This window comes from Rhea americana, unplaced genomic scaffold, assembly GCF_003343005.1.
Source record: "Rhea americana isolate MKP2758 unplaced genomic scaffold, rheAme1 scaffold_0, whole genome shotgun sequence".
Taxonomy (NCBI): Eukaryota; Metazoa; Chordata; class Aves; order Rheiformes; family Rheidae; genus Rhea; species Rhea americana.
In genome coordinates this window covers 1,221,755-1,242,947 of record NW_028185037.1, presented here as the reverse complement: position 1 = coordinate 1,242,947, position 21,193 = coordinate 1,221,755, and the positions used below count along the sequence as shown (strand labels likewise).

General features: G+C 40.3%; 1 protein-coding gene across 1 annotated transcript in view; it reads left to right on the top strand.

The window, feature by feature from the left end:
- LAPTM4B (lysosomal protein transmembrane 4 beta) overlaps nt 1-21,193 on the top strand; it is a 61,819-nt gene that overhangs the window by 10,777 nt on the left and 29,849 nt on the right. Inside the window, exons 2-4 of the mRNA XM_085300446.1 lie at nt 6,140-6,251; nt 13,296-13,369; nt 13,951-14,073. Coding sequence (XP_085156572.1) covers nt 6,140-6,251; nt 13,296-13,369; nt 13,951-14,073 — 309 coding nt within the window. The remainder of the gene's footprint in view (nt 1-6,139; nt 6,252-13,295; nt 13,370-13,950; nt 14,074-21,193) is intronic.

The window sequence follows — 21,193 nt, the reverse complement described above, 5'->3', positions numbered from 1 at the left end:
GCAAAATGAATGTAATAAATGGTTTCCTTCTGAGATATSTCTGTAAAGATAACAAACTAAATCCTCCAGTTTTGTGGTTGTTCAATGTCTGCTAGAATTATATTTGCCAGTTCAAAACATAGCCAAGGTTTAGTTATTTTGGTTAGCARTTCCGGAGATGGTCCATTCAAAATCTTTGTAGAAATCTGCTCTTACTCACTGTTCATAAATATCAGAGAATCAGTAAGGTTGGAAGGGACCTCTGGAGATCATCTAGTCCAACCTCCCTGCTCAGCAGGGTCACCTAGAGCATGTTAGACAGGGTTGCATCCAGGTGGGCCTTGATTCATCTCCAGAGAAGGAGACTCCACAGCCTCTCTGGGCAGCCTGCTCCAGTGCTCCGTCACTCTCACAGGGAAGAAATTCCCCCTCACGGTCAGGCAGAACTTCCTGTGCTTCAACTTCTGCCCATTGCCTCTTGTCCTGGCACATGGGACAACTGAAAAGAGTTCAGCCCCATCACCTTGGCAAAGTCATCTCYTATTGCATCTGGTAAGTCATACTGTGTCAGGTAGAGGACTATAGACTCAGCTCTGGTGATGTTTATGGTAATTAGTCCCCTGTATCAATCAATTTTAATTCACTAATACAGATTACAGAAAGTTGAGGAGGTTAATCCAGAATGACTGTTTTCATAAAATCTAGCTTTTCATTATTTTCTGTGTCATAACAGCAAAGTTTCCTTTTCTAGTTTTCTATTTTTCTTCCCTCATCTAAATGAATAGTTTTCTACCTACAGATCATTGGAGTGTTTGTTACCATTAACAACTCTCCAGAGCTGTAAAGGACCCTACTGACCAGGAACACAGGCACGGGGTGGTGCTCCCCCACAGCAGAGATTTAAGGAAGGTGCTTCAGCTGATTTCTCATGAGTTCAGTGAGGCTGAAAGCAGCCACAAAATTAAATGTGCGTGTAAGCCTTTCCACCAAAGAGACAGTGTACAGAGCATTGCATACATGGATTCAGTTACAAACTGACTTCTCAAACAAATAAAGCTAGTTCTTTCTTGGTTTTTTTCCTATAAATGTAAGGAACTCTCTTCACCACACTGGAGACTGTTGAGAGAACTGTGGTAGAATATTTGCACAACAGACCCTGTGGAGTTTAACAGAAACATTGGTGTATTTTAATGCAACATGTCAAATTAAAGTAAGTTTAATATTTCCTCTTATAAATTCAGAGCTGTTTTATTTCAATGCTTGACTGTAAGCTGGGTGGAAGTGGCAAGAAATTTAGCTAATGTAACTCCTGACAWTTCTTTTAGTATTTATGGACTTATAGGTAAGCCACTGGCTTGAATGTTTCCCCGTTTTATTTTGAGTTAGGAAATAGAAAAAGATCTGTATTAATGATATGTTCTTAGGAGCTACTGGAACTAGTTTAATTACAGATGAGAGGGGATAAATACCAAGCAGTTCTGTGAAGAGTCTGAAATGATACTGTGTTTTTCATTTTTGCATCACCCATTGATACACAGGTTCCTGACACCTTCCTTCGTCTGTGTTTTATCTCTGCGGGTCCACGTAGTTGACTGCTGATCTCKGAAGCAAATGATAAGGCAAAGAAGACAACTCTCTGCGGTGGCAGAGGTCTGAAATTTTAGTGCATTATATAGTTTATAAATGCTAGATGCTGCTTCCAAAACACGGCACACTCCCCTTAGCAGAGCTTCCTGGGGTCCGATGTAGCTGCCAAGCTCTAGGTCTGTGTCGCTGCAGAAGTGAAAGCGGTAAGAGTGGCTGGYGGTGCCAGTCCTGCTCTCAGCATAGGCTGTTTTTCCCACTCATGCCTGTGTGCACATTCTCACACATGGTTGGGATTATTTAAAACATCTTGTAGTCAAATATGTATGTATTTCAATCTGTTTGCCAGAGCACCAAGGTTTTTTTTCTTCCTGTTTTATGGCAGGAGAAAGTTGGGTGTTTTTAGGACTCTGTGTGAGATCTCTCTCCCATGTGCAGGCTCTTTCTTGTTAGGACACTCTTGGTCCCTCTCAAGAGCTATTTCTCTAGCCCAAGATCAGTCAGCCTGTCTCACAACATCATCCATAACAACTTCATCGTCCCCTGTTTTTATGCAGAACGCAGTGTTTTGGTGTAGTAAAATTTCACATTTTGGTTCTCAGGTACGTTTGTTCTCAGTCATCTCCAAGCAGAACCAAAGCAAGCAAAGCCTTGAGAGGGTAGTGTCATTTCACTTGTTCCTTTTCAGGGACCCTCCCAAAAAGGGGCTGAATTTATCCTCTTTGGAAAATCTTGTTGGGGAGAGCAGGAGTAAGGCTGCTCCTCTGTGAGACGAGCCGGGACGAAGCTGCGCAGGCTGTGCCACCACCAAYGGGTGCCGTCTCACAGGGCTGAGTTGGGGGCTGGCAATGGGGTCCATTGACAGCCTGAGACACAGCAAGAGCCAGGGCTGGGGCCACCCAGCAGCAAAAGGAGACAGGGCCAGAGGTGGACCTGGAAACAAGCTCCAGTGTGCATCCAAGAGGTCCACCCAGGAGCTGGGGCAGGAGCCAGCAGTGTTGCAGGGCAGGGACTGAGGGCCTTGGGCTGGGCTGAAATGGGGGCCTGGGCCAGGGCAGGGTGGAGCACAGCCTGGGGAGCAGCAAGAGCAGTGGGGGCTGTCGATGCCCTCAGGACCCTGTCCTGTCACTCTGGATGACACTATGGCCATAAGCAGCAGTAGGACCAACTGGTCACTGTTATGAGTTGAGAGTGGAAAATCTTGCATTTTATTCTCACTGCTGAACACCAGCCTGATGCATGTTCAGGAACATATGTCCATTTTTCCATCTGTGAAAGGAGGACAATATGTCTCATAGGGGAGGCGTAGGGATTAGTTTCTTCCTGAAACATTGCATAATGTTGATTAGTCATTACATTATTTGTTACTGAAGTAATATAAAATATCCTGTAGGAGATCTTGGCCCTACTGAGAGAAGAGCAAAACCTACTTTACTTTTCCTAGAACAGAGATTTCAACCCTCATACCAACTGTGTATGTCAGAAGGGAATCACTTTATGCCCTTTTGCTTGATTATGTCTCCTAGGAAGATGCTACATCAGTAAGTTTTTAGGTATCCTAAATTTCTGTGTTAAAGCATTTTTCAAAATTCTATTGTTGCATCACTTTCAAAACAAAAACCAAATATAATACATCCAACTGTGCACCCTTTCTTCTTTGAGAAAGAAGTTGAGAGAATAAATAAATAAATAAATAGAGAATAAAAGTGTTTTTCGCTTGCCCTGCTGACAGTACAGTTGAAAGATGCTCTGAGATCATTATGAGGAGCTCAGGATAAAAACCTGATAGAATAGAGAAGTGATGCAGTAACGGCATTAGAGAGATTCCCACTGACTGCAGGAAGGTTTAGGTCAAGAAATACGTCCTGTGTTTTAGAGATAGATACAAAGACTGCACTGACAAACGTGTAATCTGAATCTGGACATACCCAAATGGAGAAAATAGAGAGCCCGGATCATTATTTTATGAATCTTTCTTTCTCTATCTGTACAAAAGATTAAACTTGTACATCTTCAAAATACTAACATTATATACATTTATAATTCCTGATTGCACAATTATTTTGAGTACTCCTCTTAAGCAACATTTATTTCTGGCATCTGTCCTTTATCGTCCTACAAAAGAATATAATGCAATAATTGAATTGCAGTATAAAGTTGTAAATAATGTTAAAAATTGAGAGGACTTACAGAATATAAGTTTGGATCTTGAAGATCATCTGATCTGTCTTCACTGCCAAGACAAGACCATCTATGGCTACAGCATACTCAACACAAAACTATCTAACTGGTCTGTAAAAAAATGCAATGATAAAGACTCCTTAACACCCCTAGATAATCTTTTCTGCTGCTGGTTATTCTTATTGCTCAGCAAATTGTGTAATCTAAATCTCCCCTTGCTGTAATTTAAATGTATTATTTTGCTCAACTCCCAGTGTATCTGGAGAAGTGTTTATTACTTTCTTCTTTTCCTTCCTTTCCTTCATATGAAAGAGTCCATCTTCCTTCCACCTCCCTCCATCTAATCTTCACTAGACTAAACAACTGCAGTTATTTTCTCCACCAGTCATGCTTTTTAGAAGCCCAACAACCCTCTGCTCTTGTTGGATCCTCCCCAGGGTCCTTCTAGGTAGGTTCCTGAAGCCCTGTGAGGGGGCACTGTGGCCCCGTAGAGGGAAGAATGCCATGCAGGCCTTACGCTCCTGTCATACCCAGGCCCCTTTTTGAAGAACTGTTACCAAGTTAGTTATTTTTCCTCCTGTACGTCTGCAGTTSTTTGTCACAAATGTGATGCTTTGCACTTGCCCTTACAGAATTATGCTCTATTTATCTCAAGCTTCTGCTATAGTTAATCAAAATCTTTCTAATCACCTCTCCTAAAGGGCTTATAGCTTGACATTGCCTGCAAATTAAATGAAGATACAAGTCACAAGTGACTACTGAGTATTTCAGCAATACTGGAGAACTCTGTTCGATATGTTTTCCATGTTGGCTGTGAATCTATGAGAACTATTCTTTCATTACAACTGCCTACCTGGCTGAGTGCTCACCTGTCTGCACTTCCAACCAAGCGATGTTTTTCTAGCTCACTCATGAGAATTTCATAAATGATAATGTCAAAAGCCCTGCTAAGATGGCAAGAGATATCTGCTACTTTTCCCCTCTCCGTAAGGCCTGTTAGCCTATCAGAGAAGGAGAATAGGATGGTTTAACATGATTTGTCCTTCACAAAGCCATGTTGGTTGTTGATTCTGACTGTACAAGTTCTGAGTGCCATCAAGCAGATGGCTTGATTWTTTATTCTTGGGTTCCTTTATTCTTAAATCTCACAATCTAGCCAGCATTTTTCTTGGGCCTTTCTTCTTTATAAAGGCACACACTGTGCTTGCCCTTTCCRTGTCTTGTGAACCCAACCTATTCTCAACTGTTTTTCAAAGATCATTGCTAACAGAGTTGAAATTGGCTGAACTTGATGGAATTCACCCATCAAACCCATTTATTTTACCCAAGATAGCCTGTTCATGTCTTATTATAGCCTATGTTCTTACCTCTTTTTGTTGCTCTTAGTAAGCTGTGATCAAATTGGGATGGCTTCAAAGTAAGAACCAAAGCAATAAAAATACAAWTTTCCCTGCACATTCTATTATCAGCTTTCTTTTAATAGTTTTCCTGTTGACCAGTTATCTTCCTAGTTCTAGAGAATAAGGAAGACATTCTCCAGAATATCTTTTAGCCAGGTTGTGTTATTTCATACRGTCTTTTATTCTACAATTAGTCTTATTCACCTCAATGAGATCTGAGCATTTTGTTCAGACCTGTTCTAAAATACAGCTTTTGGCTAGCTCCGCATTCCTCTGATATCTCATACTTGGCAATTGGGTTCTACYAATTTTCTCACTCTATGTTATTTTCTTGCTTTTTGTTCACTTATTRCATCTCATATACAAGTCCTAGTGTATGTGAATTTCTCTCTGTGGCGTGTGACATAGGAAAATATACATCAGACRCTGGGCTAATATTGCCACCTACTCCTGTCTCCCTGGGCCCCCTGATTTAGGAGGCTTGTGTGAATCAGCCCATCTCCCACAGCCTCTTAAAATTCAGTCTCTGCCGGTAAATCACCTCCTCTTTGATCATTTAGCAATTTAGCAAGACATGTCATCAATCCCAGCTCTACCATGCTAATAATCRTTGACGATAGTGCTCATTTGTAATAATCTCAAAATGATTATTTTTAATTGATTTAGTTTTTGCAACAGAACAAACTAAAATGGATGTTTGAACATGTTTTAAAACCTGAAAGAGCAGTGGTACTTTTTTGATGTTGTGGGGAGGGATTCTAAAGGGAAAGGGGTAACCTATGCTGTGTTTCTTTTTCCTGCCACTTGGGGAAGAAATGTATCCTGTTTATGCAAACCAGAGAAACTAATTAAAGTGTCAGTTAAATACTTAAAATTTTGCAGTCAAAACACAGCCTCTGCCATAGTTAGCGTAGCCTGCAGTGGACACACCTTTTCCAGAGTGTTTTCACAGTGTACTTTCACAGTCTGACCCTTTTCRTTCTTCCTCTCTGTAGGTTATCAATTCGGTGGTATTGCTGATYTTGCTGAGCGCCCTGACTGATCCTGACCAGTACCACTTAACGAGTGCTGAGTTAGGGGGAGAATTTGAATTTATGGATGATGCCAGTAAGTACATAACGTTTAACAATTAACACTCATTGCTCTCCAGCGTTTATGTAGCTATCCCATTGTTTCAGTTATTATGCTTCTTCACTTTGGTATCTTATAATTACGTATAATTACGTATTTATTGTGAAAATTGTGTTTACGGCACAGTTCAAAAAGGTTACCTATTAGTAACTTTGTTATATCAGTAATCTTATTTACTATGCTGTTATCTGATTAGGTGAGGACAAAGCCTTGACATCTCCTTGACATGGAGATGTTATCCCTCAACTGATGCTGGAACCCCCAGTAGGATTTTGCAGGCCACTGGGTGATATGGAGTCTCTTTAGTGCCTGCACATGCATAAAGAAACATGCTTCTATTTATACATTTGTTTGAAACTGCTAATTCCCATTGTGCATATTTATGCACCACCATGTGCATATAGCATGACTTGTGCAAGCCTGTTGTAACAGATGCAAGAATAAATATATTAACCACATAGTCATAGATGTATTAGYGATAATACAGAGCCGCTTCTTTCRCTTGCCAAGGATCCAGCAAAGCGTCAATACAATTTCAGGGAAGGATGATTTAGGCCCATATATGTGTCCTATAAAAACTTCCTATCCCTTGTGAGGAAAAATTCTTCTTTCATCTGTGAGTGTTTTAAATGATTTGATGGTGCTTTGTTTGTTTTGTTTGTTTGTTTTAAATTTTAAAGTAGTATCTAGAAAACTTTCTCCTCTATGTGGTTTTGATAAAAATATCTGTTTATCTGTAGTTCTGCTTGTAAGATTGAAACATTCAACATTTCTCATTGTAATCTGAAATAAGTCTCATACTAGTTACACTAGCGTCTTGCTGCTCAGAATGACACACATCTACAGCAAGAGGTTTTAAGTCCTTTCATTATTCCTACTAAGTCTATAAAAATTTCAGCAGGAGAAGGAATAGCTCCACMCATGAGAAAAATAATTATGACCATGGTGTGTTGGAGCTCCTGGACATCAGCTAAGAGATAACTTGAGGGCAATTGCTACTTTACTTGTCTTGACTGAAAGCAACTACAACTTCTGAGTAAAAATCTTTTTATATAACTGGGTTTAAGAAAGTAAGGACCATAGTAGATACAGATGGGTTTCTAGCTGCATCTGACATATTAAAACTGACTGCCTTGTCCTAATTCTCAGAGATTAACCTTGGTAATGACTGTCTGTCAGTGCGGTTTTATATAGCCGACATCAGAGGCCTGCCAGTGCCCAAGGCTTTAAAATAGTAATTCTGTTTTGTAATGCTATAGCTGTCAGATGAAGTACATTGAGGATTTCCATCTACATTTGAAAACTGTATTTTCTATATTTTTTATTGAGGCTTCTGAAGTGAACCCTGAAAGACAGTAAAAGGATGGCTTGTGGGCCAAGCAACCTCATTTCCACTGGTAAAGGGAACATTTCCCAGGCAGTTAAATTACGAATGAACGTCTGAATAATGTCTCCTTTTATTCTTTGACTCCCTCAGGTTTAATGCCTTACTGAGTAAAGGCAGCTGAATCAGGCTGCTGGCTTTTATAGTTACTGGAAATAGCTAGCARGAGAGAATTAGTTTTTGTTTGTTTGTTTGTTTTTCAGTATGATTACATTTGTTCAAATCTAAGGAATCATTTTCTTTTTGAGWTAACACATCAGACAAACCTTCACATGTTCTTCTCATGTCCTGTTTTTATCTGTCTTTTTCAGAAGAAATGTTTCCTAGGTTTGTTACATGTGCTGAAATTCTTATGTGAAACTACATAAGCAAAATATAATACGATAAGGCTACAGGAAACATCTATTTTTATGCTAATGAAGGAACCAAGGTTGTTATTTATATGTACTTGTGCTGGAAAATAATAATGACAGAAATATTAATAACCATTTTCTCAATACCCTCTATCAATAGCAAACAAAAAAAAAAAAAAAAGTAGACACAGACTTTGCGTGCAAAATTGTCAATCCCTTTCCAGATAGGCTCTTTGACATAATATCTGAAAATGTCAACTGAAAATAAACTTATCAACTGAATCATAGTAGTGGAATTATGGTTCACATGAAGTTAATAACAGATTTGCCTGTGACTTTTAAGAAGACAGGATTCCCTTAATATTTATATTATTATTTGTATTTATTTATGGTTATATTTACATTATAATTTATAATTACAGTATAGTTATCTATTATATTATAATACGGTTGTTTATATTATTTAATATTTATTTATAAGTGTGTACAGGCCTGGTTTATGGAGTTTTTTCAAACTTCTGTTACTGCAGTGGGAAAAAATCCTGTCACATGCAGAGAAGCAGARCCAGTCTAGTACAAAAAGTCTGAAAATGCCAATGCAGCATCAGTTCTTCTGCAAATGACTGCTCTTCCATAATTTCATGATTTAGCATGGTTCCTATGGCATTACCATAGGGTTTGAAATGACTGTTCTACGAGGCAGAAGAAGTAATTACCTGAGCACTTATAAACAGCTATAAATTATAGCTTTTCCCTTCTGTTTTAAAAAGGAAACAATAGCAAAAAAAAAAAANAAAAAAAAAAAAAAAAAAAAAGAAACTGCCAAGATTCACTATGTGGCAGGTGGATGTACTGTGAGGACACCAGTGTGTGTGGTTTGGCTGACTCACTCACATCTGGGAACTAGGGAAAACTCCAGGCTTCCTACTGTTCTGGATATTCCACTGAGTCCAGTTAGTCTCGTTTTTATTTTTATTATTTCCTTAGGACTTGAAGGAGTTTATGAACTAGAAGCTGGACTAGRAAACACTAGAAATGTGTTAGCTGCCCAATGGAATACCTCTGCTATTGAAAGATTAATAATCTCTGTGCAGAAGACGGAAAAGCTCTGTAAATTGTCTTGACTTTCCTGAGGGTTTCAGCTGAGAYTCTTGCTCAGCTTGTCCGGATCTGCAAACTGTGATCCTGACATTTTAACAGCCCAGCAGCTGTGTTGCTTGTTTTTATTTACTACCTCCACAGTGTCACATATGTATGAGACACTTCAAAAAACATATGAAAACTAGGACTGAAATTCTCTGTATGCCCTGCAGAAATTGATAAGAACTTCAACCCTGGTGTTAGTGAATGAGGGCAAAATCAGCCTGCATCCCTGCCTAGGGATGTGCGAGTGAGACAACTAGAGGACTGTGCCAAGCACAAGGAGCAGAAGTATGGAAATGAAGGGAAATTGTAGAGCACGTACCCTCCTGCTCCTGTCCATCAGCATCTCCAATGCATGCCCCATGACATGGGGAGAGGAAAAAAAAAACAAATCTCTGCCCCAGCTTAGCCTGTTCAGGGCTCCATTTTCCTGTCTAGCCTCATCCTCTGGAGGAAATGAGCTGGACTCAAAGGTGAAGAAAGCTCTTTGCTTCCCACCAGCCTSCAGGACAGAAGTCCTGGAGAGAAAATACTACTGACACACAGCTTGCTCCAGGMAGCAGTGCCCTCAGGCCCATAGGCATTGGGAGGAGAGGCATGGAGCTTGCACAGCAGCTTGAAGGGTATACTGAGTGACTAAATCATCCTTAGCTAGCTGGAAAGAGACAGGCTACTGGGTAAATAAGGCTAGGGGGATCAAAACTGTCTGAAGATTGTAGGCTGCTGGTTAGGAGCTTTTAGCCTCTTCCACAGAAGCTACAAGCCAGCAATGAACTCCAGGGCTGGGGAAAGTGATGAGCTGGAGATGCAACATCTTTGTCGCTCTGTGCAGGTCCTGGCTTGGGGACTGGCTCCCCTGCCTGCTCTGCGCTACTTCCCCACTGCCACAGCAGCCGCCATCACCCTCCCAGGGAGAGGCACAGAGAGGAAGGCAGTTCTCATAGGCAGGGAAACGCACCTGCAAGAGGGGCCAGTRTGGAGCTGCTGCAGTGGAACACCTTCTGCGTTGGCCTTGGTGGGAGACTCACACTTCTGCCAGAGGTGCTCTCAGCCTTCTTCTCCCACCTCTTCATCAGATCCTGCTCCACACATTGCACTGTCTGGGTGTATTGAGCTGCTCCATGCAAGTCAGCCCAACATGGCAGAAGCTCTGCCTAGCAGTGGCAGCATCTTCTCCCTAAAGTAGGTTGCAGATGTCTTCACAGGCAAAAAGGTATGATCTCACTGCAAAACGGAAGAGACAAAAAATCCAACTGTTTTATTTAAAACAAAAAGAACCTCAAGAAGTCATCAAAAACAGTAGAGTATAAAAATGCTATAGTAGTCCAAATACAGTTCTTCTRGTCATGAATACCATGGAAAGTACAGCAAGACCAGTTGCTACAAAAAAGGTACACACCTCTGTCAGCTTCTCATTTAGTGTGCTGCATTCATTCTCATTAATTTAAGCCAACATAGCTCAATAAACCCAGYGAAGTCTTAAATGAGAAAGAACCAGCCTGAGCCAAGTATGACTTGGCATTGCAGAGCTSCACTAGAGAAACAGAAAAGACTGGGAACAGAAGCGTGTCAGATCAAAGCCTGAATGTCAAGTTTATAACAATTTACTAGGCTCTGGYTTTGAACCAGTACTGCCATGATCATAAGCAAAGCAAGGCCTGTAACTCTGCTGCGTCTGCCATCACAGACAATGAAAGCAGCTCTCTCTTGGAAACAGTGAATAGGTGACTGGGGTTAAGAATGGATGAAATAAATAAATGAGCAGTACCTTCAAACTGATGACTTAAAGTAATAAAATTGATCCAAAGGTATCTTTATCAAGAGCTTCAGTTGTGTTAGTGACTATAAGCAACCATTTCCACTAATTTTCTTTTATTATCTTGATTGTACCTAGTCTATTCAAAATCATTTTGATTTAATGATGCATATGGGGCAATCGGACTAACTGGGAGCATAAATAARAGTGTGGGGAGACTATGGTAACTTTTGTTAGCACAGGCTTATTTTTTGGCTGCTTCTCTCTGTTGAGGGCAGAATTCAGCTTATCTGTAATAGGCAAACAGCACAGCTATTACAGCACCCMAAAAGCTAGAGACTGGTCATGGCAACTCAGATGCCTAAGCTACATATTAGTATTCCCTATACATTCCCTATACATCATTGATTAATGATGAGAAGAAGGTTCCTCCAAAGAGCAGTCTGGGATGCCACATCTGAATCTCAAGCATGGAGCCAGGTGCCTCCATATGACAGTTCCCAGCATCCACAAGATGAGCTACTTAAAGCCACTTGATAAGAAACACTGAGTGCTGGGGTGCAGCTAAACTCAGGGCTGAGTGCTAGGTGCCTCTGTCCAGGAAGAGATTCAACAGTGGCACAAGTTATTTATTTTGATAATAGTACAAAGATTTAAGTGTTTGCACTGTGGCTAAAGCCCAGCACTTTGAGGGATTTTGCTGCAGGTTTGAGGGCACCTACACAGAACTGCATTTTGCTGTAGCCAGGGAGGCATCCTTTAGGTATGGGATACTTCTCATTGTATGCTAGAATTCGTATGCAGATACCATGGCATCTCTGTGATCAAAWGGAGTAATTTTAGCACCTTAAATGCCTCCAGAGTCAGGCAGTGATGGGTAGTGAACTGTCTGAATATCTGTCTTGTGCTTCAGCGTGACCCAATTCTACCTGATGCTTCATCAGGGAAGGTAGTTTAAAAGAAGTTTTAAAGAAGCCAGTTTAAAAAAGTATTAAAAGTTTAAAAGCAGTTTAATCTCAGAGGTTGACTGAGAATTCTAGAGATTATATCCCTTATACCTTGCATCCTGTTTTCTCTTTGTACACTGTCTTAGCCTCTGAAAAGTATATGCAGTGTTTTGTTACTTTCCCAAATAATGCAACATCAGGCTCAGAAATACAGTCTTTCTTCTGGTATTCTGACTACAGCCAGTAATGGTATCTAGGGAGGTCTATAGGAAAAGGGCAAACATTATTTTTCCCCCAGGGTCTCCTTCCAGCAGTTCATGGCTTAGGAACTCCTAAAATGTAATGAGAAGTAAATTCTATGGCTCATTTGCCRTAGAATAAAAAGATAAGACTCCTGCTATTGCTCCAATCAAAACCTTTAAGARTATTTTGCTTCTTATACTACTTTACCTTTCCAGGCAGTCATGCATTTATATTAATAAGCAGTACAACTCTGTAGTATTCTCAACTGAAATTAAAATTTCCAAGATTTCCACTCTAAGATGCCTCTTCCTTCCTTGTCCAGTTTCCCTTTTAAAAATCCTTTCTGCTTTTCTGAAGATTTTAGAGGTATGTGASCAATGGTGCACAGCAGTTATTACTGCAAAAACAAGCTATGGTGTTTACTCCCTTTTTGTTTGTTTCCAGAGCCATTTTAGCTTGGCTATCCTTTGGGTTAGTCATAGGAAATAGTGCCAGTAATAAGAAGACTTTGGTCTTGCTAAGGCTAATTTGAACTTAGCTGTTTACATCAGTATGAACATCACTTTTAAGGCTGTAAGTTTTTTTAAACTGAGAGACATGTCCACAGCAGTGGTCAAAGATGTGACAGTAGTTCCTGCAGACCCGTATGAGCTGTGCTGATCTGGGAGCCGTGTCACAGCAGATGGAGTTTGATRTAGGGTGTAAATGTCCCGGAGGGGGTAGGTAATAGACAGGCCACTGGCTCCTGCTGAGTTTCATGTGGGTCTGGCAAGCTCACATTTATCTGTGATGGTCACCTTTTCACTACACTTCAGATACTTTGCATATATATATGTCATCATCACAGGCAAAAATAGTCTTATGGTCAAGTCTTCCCCTGACTATTGAAAATTCTCAGAAAAATGAAARTATTCACAACATCTCCCCAGCCTGGTAGAGTTTATAAATGCTACTGCAGTGTGATGTGTTCATCAGCTGTTTCACATTTCACATCAAATGTTTCACATTTTGTTTGGGAGGCTTCCCACAGGAGCCAGACATTTCATCCGGTGTAGGCTGAATGATCTACTTGCCCTCATCTCCACCTCACTTGACCATCTTGCTCTTCAAGATGGACTGCGCTAGACAGATGGCAAAATAACAGAACTGAGCTCTGTATTTACCTGCAATCATTTTGATGTATTTTTCTTCCAGATATGTGCGTAGCTACGGCAATTTCTGTCCTTATGATTCTGATCTGTGCAATGGCTACATATGGAGCATATAAGGTAATTCTAATGAATTCTAATGAATAAAGGCATGAATCAAGTGACTTGATCTGTGGCATCTTGTGGCCCCATACTAAAGGCAGGAAGACTGACCAGTTATGTTTGCTGTCTACAGTTTCAAATACGAGTAAATTCTTGGCAAGCTGTAATTTCAGAGATCTGAATCTTGTTCCTATAAAAGTTAAGGAAATTTTTTCCCATTCACCTCCCAAGCCTGGGGTTCATATCAATATTAATCCCATTAAAAAAAAAGAAGAAAAAGAAAGAAAGAAAAGAAAAGAAAAGAGGATGATGTCCAAGAAAGTGAGGGCAGTGTTATGTGGTTTCTATTTGTCACAGTAAATGAGCTGTGGGACTTACACCATCCATATTATAGCAGTTTAGCAGCCAACTTAGCTTGGCCAACTCTTTTGGCTGAATGTCATGTTTCTTTTAGCTCATTTATAGAGTTATTTTCGTTATGGTTTCATGAAATGTAACACTGCATTCTGTCGAATATTCTTTAGATTTTAGTGCAGAAATAAATACCTCCTTCATTGTTAGCTTGTGGCTGATGAGTTTTTATTTTATTTCATTTTTAGCAACATGCAGCTTGGATCATTCCTTTCTTCTGTTACCAGATCTTTGACTTTGCTCTCAACACATTGGTTGCCATCAGCGTACTTGTCTATCCCAGCACAATTCAGGACTACCTCCGCCAGCTGGTAAATCAATTACTGTTCATAAACTTTTCGGGGCTTTAGGTAAAACCAAAAAGATGCACAGTTTGTCCTTTATTTCCAGCCAACGGTTTATTGTTGACTTCCTATGCAGTCCTTGAAAAGTCCTCTCAGATGGAGCTTGCTTGTATTCAGCCTCCTTGTGAGGYTGCATTTATACCTTGTTACAATATTTGTGCAAAGCTCTGGAGTTTGGCAATGTTGTAAAAGCTCTAAGCATCTTTTCGTTTAGAATGAGAATTGTATTTCAAGACACAGATCAGTAAGTGATTGCTCTTGGATTCAGAGTTATTGTGTTGATATATAGAGTTGATCAATTAGTAACAATTTTGGTGCTGTTTCAAGGGTGTTTTGTTGCTCTTTTGAATTAATTTGGTGACTTTAGCACAGATTTCTTTGGCAGGAGTGTGATTCAAGATAGATTTGGTTTTACTGGAAAATATTATCAGATTCTTTCTTAGAGACAATTACAGGCTCCCTTTTTACTGTGATCTACTTTGGCCAAACAACCATAGTCATGATAGTGTGAGCTTACACAATGTGATTGTAACCAGCTGCAGTGAAGACAAGAATTTATTACATCCCTCTCATCACAGGACCTTGGCCCGTGGGTTTGGATGGAGTTACAGAGCACTGAGAACCGCTAATGCTGCAACTCTCTCTGAAAATCTGACCTGAGAACTTGAATTCAGATTAGCTTGGCTATGAACTTTGTTGTGAGGAATAGAAAACTAKGGAAGTATAAATAGCAGGTAATTAGAAAAAGTAGGCAGATAAAGCAGTCAGTCATGGGTCTGTAGGAAGTGGCAATGTGTCAAGCCAGCTGGGGCTGAGAGTAGCAGGGGCCTGTGTTATCCTCTGCCTTATTTAACACCCTCCTGTGTTCACAGTGGATGTTTCACTGGAAGAGAAGCAGAAGAATAATTCAAAAGATGCGTAGAGATAGAATTTGAAAACAGCAGATTAAGGTCATAGCTTAGTGAGTGCTTTAAATGCAATGCCACCAGAAGGAGCCCTCCTGTCTATCCTTTGCCTGCAGCGCCTCATTTCTGACTCAGTGCCAGCCCCTCTTTTGGGGCAGCACAAGCACCTGTATGCTTGCATGCGGAACTGGGGCTCTGGAGCTAACTCTCTCCCCTTCCCGGATGATTATTTGTAATCAGATTTAACTGTGTCTTGGTCACCATGCAAGAATGCGAGGGAGAAAGCAGCAGCCTGGGGACAGGAATAGTCTGGGAACTGCACACAGAAAAGTCACCGCTGTTCTGCAGAAAACCCGTTGTCAGGTGCCACAGCCGGGATTTGCACAAAGAAGGGGAAAGAAGAAATGATTAAAACTGAAAAAGATTTTTAGAACATCACTGTAATTCCTGTAATTTACAACCCTTCCACAGCAGAAGTATAAGGAGCACACTTTGCAAGATATTTCRAATTGTATATAAGAATGCTTTTTGAGCCATGTTGCTACTTTGACATACATTTCTAAAGGTAACTCCAATGTTTTACTGATAGCTCCAAGAAGGACATGTTTTCCCCCAGTGGTGTACCACCCACCATCTGCTGTCCACATCTGTCCACAGAAGCTTTTTCTATGGAGTGCTGAGGCACAAAGTTGGGTCCTACTGTTTGATCTGCAGAAAGATCTAATCTCCTGATTTCCTAATCTCCTTTTAGGAATTTGCCATGCTATTGAGATATTTATTTCTGGCTAGTTGAAATTAATGAAATCTTCATTAGAAGGTACACGAAGTAAAAAAAATTAACAAATATAAACAGCTCAGAGAAAAATCTGTGGTTGGAAAGAACAAACGGTTATTAGTTAGTGTAATGATGTAAGAACTGAAAAAGGAAAAAATAACATAATCCAAGAAGAGGCCATTACTGGGCAGAGGCAATGAAATTATTGATTCAAAAAAGGAAAAAGTGTTCACTAGCTATTTCTGTTCTGCATTTGGAAACAAGCAATATAGCATGTTTATATTGTATGGGATGTTGAAGTATTTTCCATTCACTGGCAATCAAGAAACATTTAAACAATTTTTACTCTGAATACATAATTTTTAAATGAGCAGGTCCAGATAATTTGCATTCTCAAGCAATAAAATACCTGATTGCACAGATCTGTGTCTTACTGATGTAAATCTCTTTCTGTATTGGTAATGAAATTCCACAAGACTTCATGAGTGCTGAAGTGCCAGTGCTCAAAAGAGCAAGGGGAAATTCCAAGGTGATTATAGGCTGATTAGCCTGACATCACTACCAAGCAGAGTAACAGAATTGCTGTGATGAGAGTCAATTGATAAAGGATTAGAACAGAGGAATATGATTAATGACTGTCAGCCTAGTTTTATGGAAGATCAGTCCTGCAGGCAAACTCATTTTCTTTCACTGACAAGATTACTAGGTTAGTCAATAAAGATGGGCACTGGCATAATGGACTTCTGTAAGATTTTTGACTTCGCAGCATGTTATTCAGAGCAACAATAAAGGTCTAGATCAATAAAGGATATATAAATGGATTGGGACAGGTTAGCTAGTAGACTGCAAAGGGTAATGGTCAAGGCAAGCATCTTCCAATGGGTCTTTCTCATGGGTGGAGAAAGGTCTCTGAGAATCRACACTTGGTTTCATGTTCTTCCTTATTTCCATTAGTGATCTTGGTACACATGAGGCTGTTCACAAAGGCTCGCTTCAGCCTCAGAAGAACTTTGATAGGCTCACTGTTCAGATGGATTTAGACCAGAGGGAGGTTCAGCCAGGAACTTAGCTATTTCACGTTACTCTCGGAAAGACTTTATCCCTGTGTTGTCCAGAGTGAGTATCTGTGACTCTTCCCAGCAAAATCACTTCTAATAAAATCTGTGGCTGACACAGAGACTGATGGAGAAGTAAATAACGCTAAGGATAGAGCCGTTACTTGGACTGAGCTAAATAGACTGGGTCCTGAGTCCATTCAGTAGTGGGTTACACTGCTGACACAAAGAAATGCTTTCAATATTGAGGAATACAGACAATCTTATTGTACAGCAACTGTACCTGGGACACAGTGACTCTGGAGGTCACTGAATGACAGAGTGACAAAACAGGGATCTCCTGTTTTATTTGYAAAAAGTGCCCATGGGATCTGTGGACATAAAAAATAGGAGCAGTGAAGAGTAATAGCATACTTTCCTTCTGTGTTGGTGTCATCAGTTACATCTGTCTATTTCTTGTGTCTGAGTGTTAAGAACAATGTTGAAAAGTCAGAGAATGTGCAAAAAAGGTCCTYCAAAAACTCTGTGAAGGTTAGATACAATTTTGTATGATGAGAAACAATCAACTTTTCCAGCTTAGCTTACCAAGAAAKGAAATTGAGAGGTAATGTCATTACAGTTTTCATATGCAGAATAACTAGGTATTAAAAGATTCTTTAAATTAGATGAGAAGCATAATGGGAATGAGTAGCTAAAAACTAATGTGGGTCATGTTCAGTTAGAAACAAGAACCTGTTTTTATTTTACCAGTCACAGTCGAAATTAGTGATTGGCAAAAACTGCAAGGAGCCATGGTCAATTTTTTGGTTCATTTCAGCTGATGTACAATAGTCTTGATTACATTATATAACTTTCTTTGAAGCTGTTTACCCCCTCTTCTGTCTTAGCTGTGGCCCCAAGCCCACGTTGCTCAGCAGGAATCTATTCGGACACTTCTTTGTAAGGTCTACAGCAGACAGCAAAAGGGCATTAAATTTAATCCAGAGCAAATACACTCCGTTTGAGTGGGCAGGAGCAGAAGTGACTGGTGAAGATCACATCTGCTGGCATCAGATGCTCAGATACAGGACAAGATGAAACTAAAAACAAGCCTTTCCAGTTAATAACAACACCAGCAATGCAGTTCTAGAACCCAGATATTGCTGAACAAGCTTTGTACCATAGATTYGTTTTCCTCTTTTAATAATGTTTGTGGTAGATACATTTGTAGTCTTCAGCACTATGCTTAGAACAAGACTGTAATTAATACTCTTGTCCYCAGAGGTGAGACCTTAGTCATGCAAGTTAGGAGTGATCACTCCCGATGACTTATAAATAAGCCCTAGAGGCATCTGGCCCACATCCCCTTTGCAGAGGCCTGCCAGGGTAGGCAGAAAGGACAGGACTGAGTTGTATKTCTTCCTGGCATTCTTACAGTGTTTTTTTGTTCTAAAATTGCTGTGAATTTGGGGAGTAATAGTTTAGGGAGCACAGCTCCATCAAGGAAATGAAAAATCCTGATCATTTTGCAAATCAGTTATTGAATAGCTGGAAGAATGAATCCATTTGGTAATGGAGTATTTTGGCTGTCATAGAAGAACATTAGTAAAGCTTCAGTCATTATTTTCTTACAATGCCAATTGTCACTCTGAGGTCAAACCCCCATGGTTTTAACGTCTTCTACTCTCCCATGCTAGTATCTGGAATTATTTTATCTGTCCTCTTTGGTGCACAGGTTTAAGGCTATCTGTGATGAGTTGGAAGCTCCGTGTACTTTCAGCAGGGTGATAAAGTACTTATCAATAGTGTAAGCTGATCCTTAGCTAAAAAATGATGCAATTCTGAAATACAGAACATTATGTCTGTAGGCTATTTTATAATGTCAGCCTATGCTGACTGCTGCTTTCAGAGCTGCAAGTGTCTTTGGAAACTTTCTGTTGCCTTCTAATACCTAGCTGTGCACAGGCGTTTCACAATACCCATATATTTCAAGAAGATCTCAACATGAGGAATCATGTAAAATAAGTAGCTGTTACAAATCCAGCATTTGAAATGTTGTATGGCAATGATATGTTGTAAAACTTTGCAAAGTTATGGCTGTCACTATAAGGGCAAAAAACTCTTCCCTTATAGTAAGTACTGCATGTATAAAACAAAAATCACTTTGCTTCTTGGAGCAGTAGGGGTCCAAAGTAGCTTGACCTAAAGCATAATTCTTTATATCCACTAAATCTTTGATATATGTGCTTTCTAAAACCGTAAAATTAGTCTTCTATCTTCTGATACAGTATACATATGGAATTAAACCAGAGGTGCAGAACAGGCTAATTGCAACTGACTTATGCAAACTTGTTTTTTCAGGACTTTTATTAAAATACTGAATTATTGCAATTCTTTTAAAGAAAATTTCAAAGTATATTAGATAGCTTTACAATACAACTAATTAGAGTACTGCTGTCTAACAGTTAAAGTTGAGTCAGTCTTCCTTTTAAATTCTAGGAGAAACTTTTATACTATAAAAGAGAATAAACTTAAATTATTCCTATGAACTGTATCTTAAAAAGATAATGTAAAATAGAATAGAATGTAAAAAATTAAATAGATTATTCCTATGAACTATATATTAAATAGGAAATATCCTTTCTGACATTTTTTAATGTCACTTTATAATTCCAAAATAAGAGTACGGTTAAATTCATAGCACAGCTTAAAAAATTCTACAGACACATTATTGTTTTCTTTAAGTTTTAAAAGATTTTAATGCTCAGAGGATTATAACTGTTGAGTGAGAATCCATGCTATGTTTTAAAGTGCATTTCTGTGTTCCAAGAAGAAGGAAAATATGAAAGGTTATGTAAACAGATTGAGAGAATGGGATGGGGCTAGAGGCTTGKTTTTTTTATTCTTGTTGTGTATTTGTACAATGTACAAGAAATATCCTTTCCATATAAGTTTTAGATTCTTTTTAAATGAATACTAGAACTTTGCTATGTGTGAGGAGTAATTTTTTTAAGTTGAAAGTTCACCAGGTTAATTATTATGTAGGACTCTTAGTGTTCGTGACAATATGACAAATGACACATTAATGATGACTTTAGCATGTTGGCCCCACACTGCTACAACTACCTCTTTGGTCATATATAAAGTTGCATAACGTCCCACTGCAAAATCACTTGTGTATGTCTAATGATGGGCTTGACTTTCCCCACCCAGCTAGATTTCTGTCTCAGCTTCATGAAATCTTGCACAACATTTGACGTGGAGCTTGCCCGTGGAGCTGCAGCACCGGTGTCCTCGCTGTATGCTTGTCGTGAGCCTTGTGCCCAGGCCCTTTCCCCCAGCAGGATTTCACCTCCTGATTTCACCATGGGGAACAAACCTCCAGCATGGCAGCAGGGAGTGAAATTTGTCCCTTCCCACTGCATACACCTACCTCCATATCTGAGGTCACAGCAGCATCAGCAGAGAGCAACGAGTGTTTTTAGGAAATGACCTATCTACCTGAACCATTTTTGGTATCTGCTTTCAGCTGAAATGGAGGGCAGAATAGTGTTAGTGTTAAACTTCTGCTCTTTAGAAGTAGCCAGTCAGAGCAGATGCTGCAAATTGTGCCCCATGGTAGGACATGTCCCACTGATGGGTGGGACAGTGCTGTAACCCATTGGGGTGCATCAAGTGCTGCACGTTCAGGATGATGCCTTAGCCTGTCAGGGTCTGTCAGGTGCCATGCATCCAGTTGCACAGCTCCAGTCATGCCAGAGGCTGAGGTCACCTCTGCACACGGAGCCCCTGAGGCTGCACCCCCAGCATCCCCCTGTCTCCTTGCTGCCTGCTCCCACTGTAATTTCTCTTCCTAACATTAATTCAGGCCTTCACTGTACTCCTTGTATAACACATTTCCAAAAGCACAGTGGCTGCCCCGAGGAATGATGCCTGTTGGCATGCAGTGAACATCCCCCAGCAGCTGAGAGACAGCAAGGCCACAGTGCCAGGGAGCCRCTAGCTGCCAGGGAGCTTCTTTCCTGTTGATCCGCTGGCCCTACACTCTTCAGCAAAGCCCAGCAGGCTTCTCCTCTCTCACGGTAAGATGTGAAGCACCCAGGAGAGACCAGCTTTGGTCTTCATGCTCTTCACCACATGCTGCCCGCAGSCTGGCGGTGGGGGCAGCTGCCGCACAGGCACGCAGCATGCCACTGTGGGGGACAAGGGGAAGACTTGTGGAGGCTTCCCTTCATGACAGATCTCTTTGGGAAAGAAAAACAACCARCTGAGTTTGAACAACGCAAACCATAGTGCTCACTTCTTGTGTCCTTGGCTGCTGTTGCTCTCAAGGCTGAGTGACCATCTTTGCAGCTGAAATGCGGTGGGGGCAA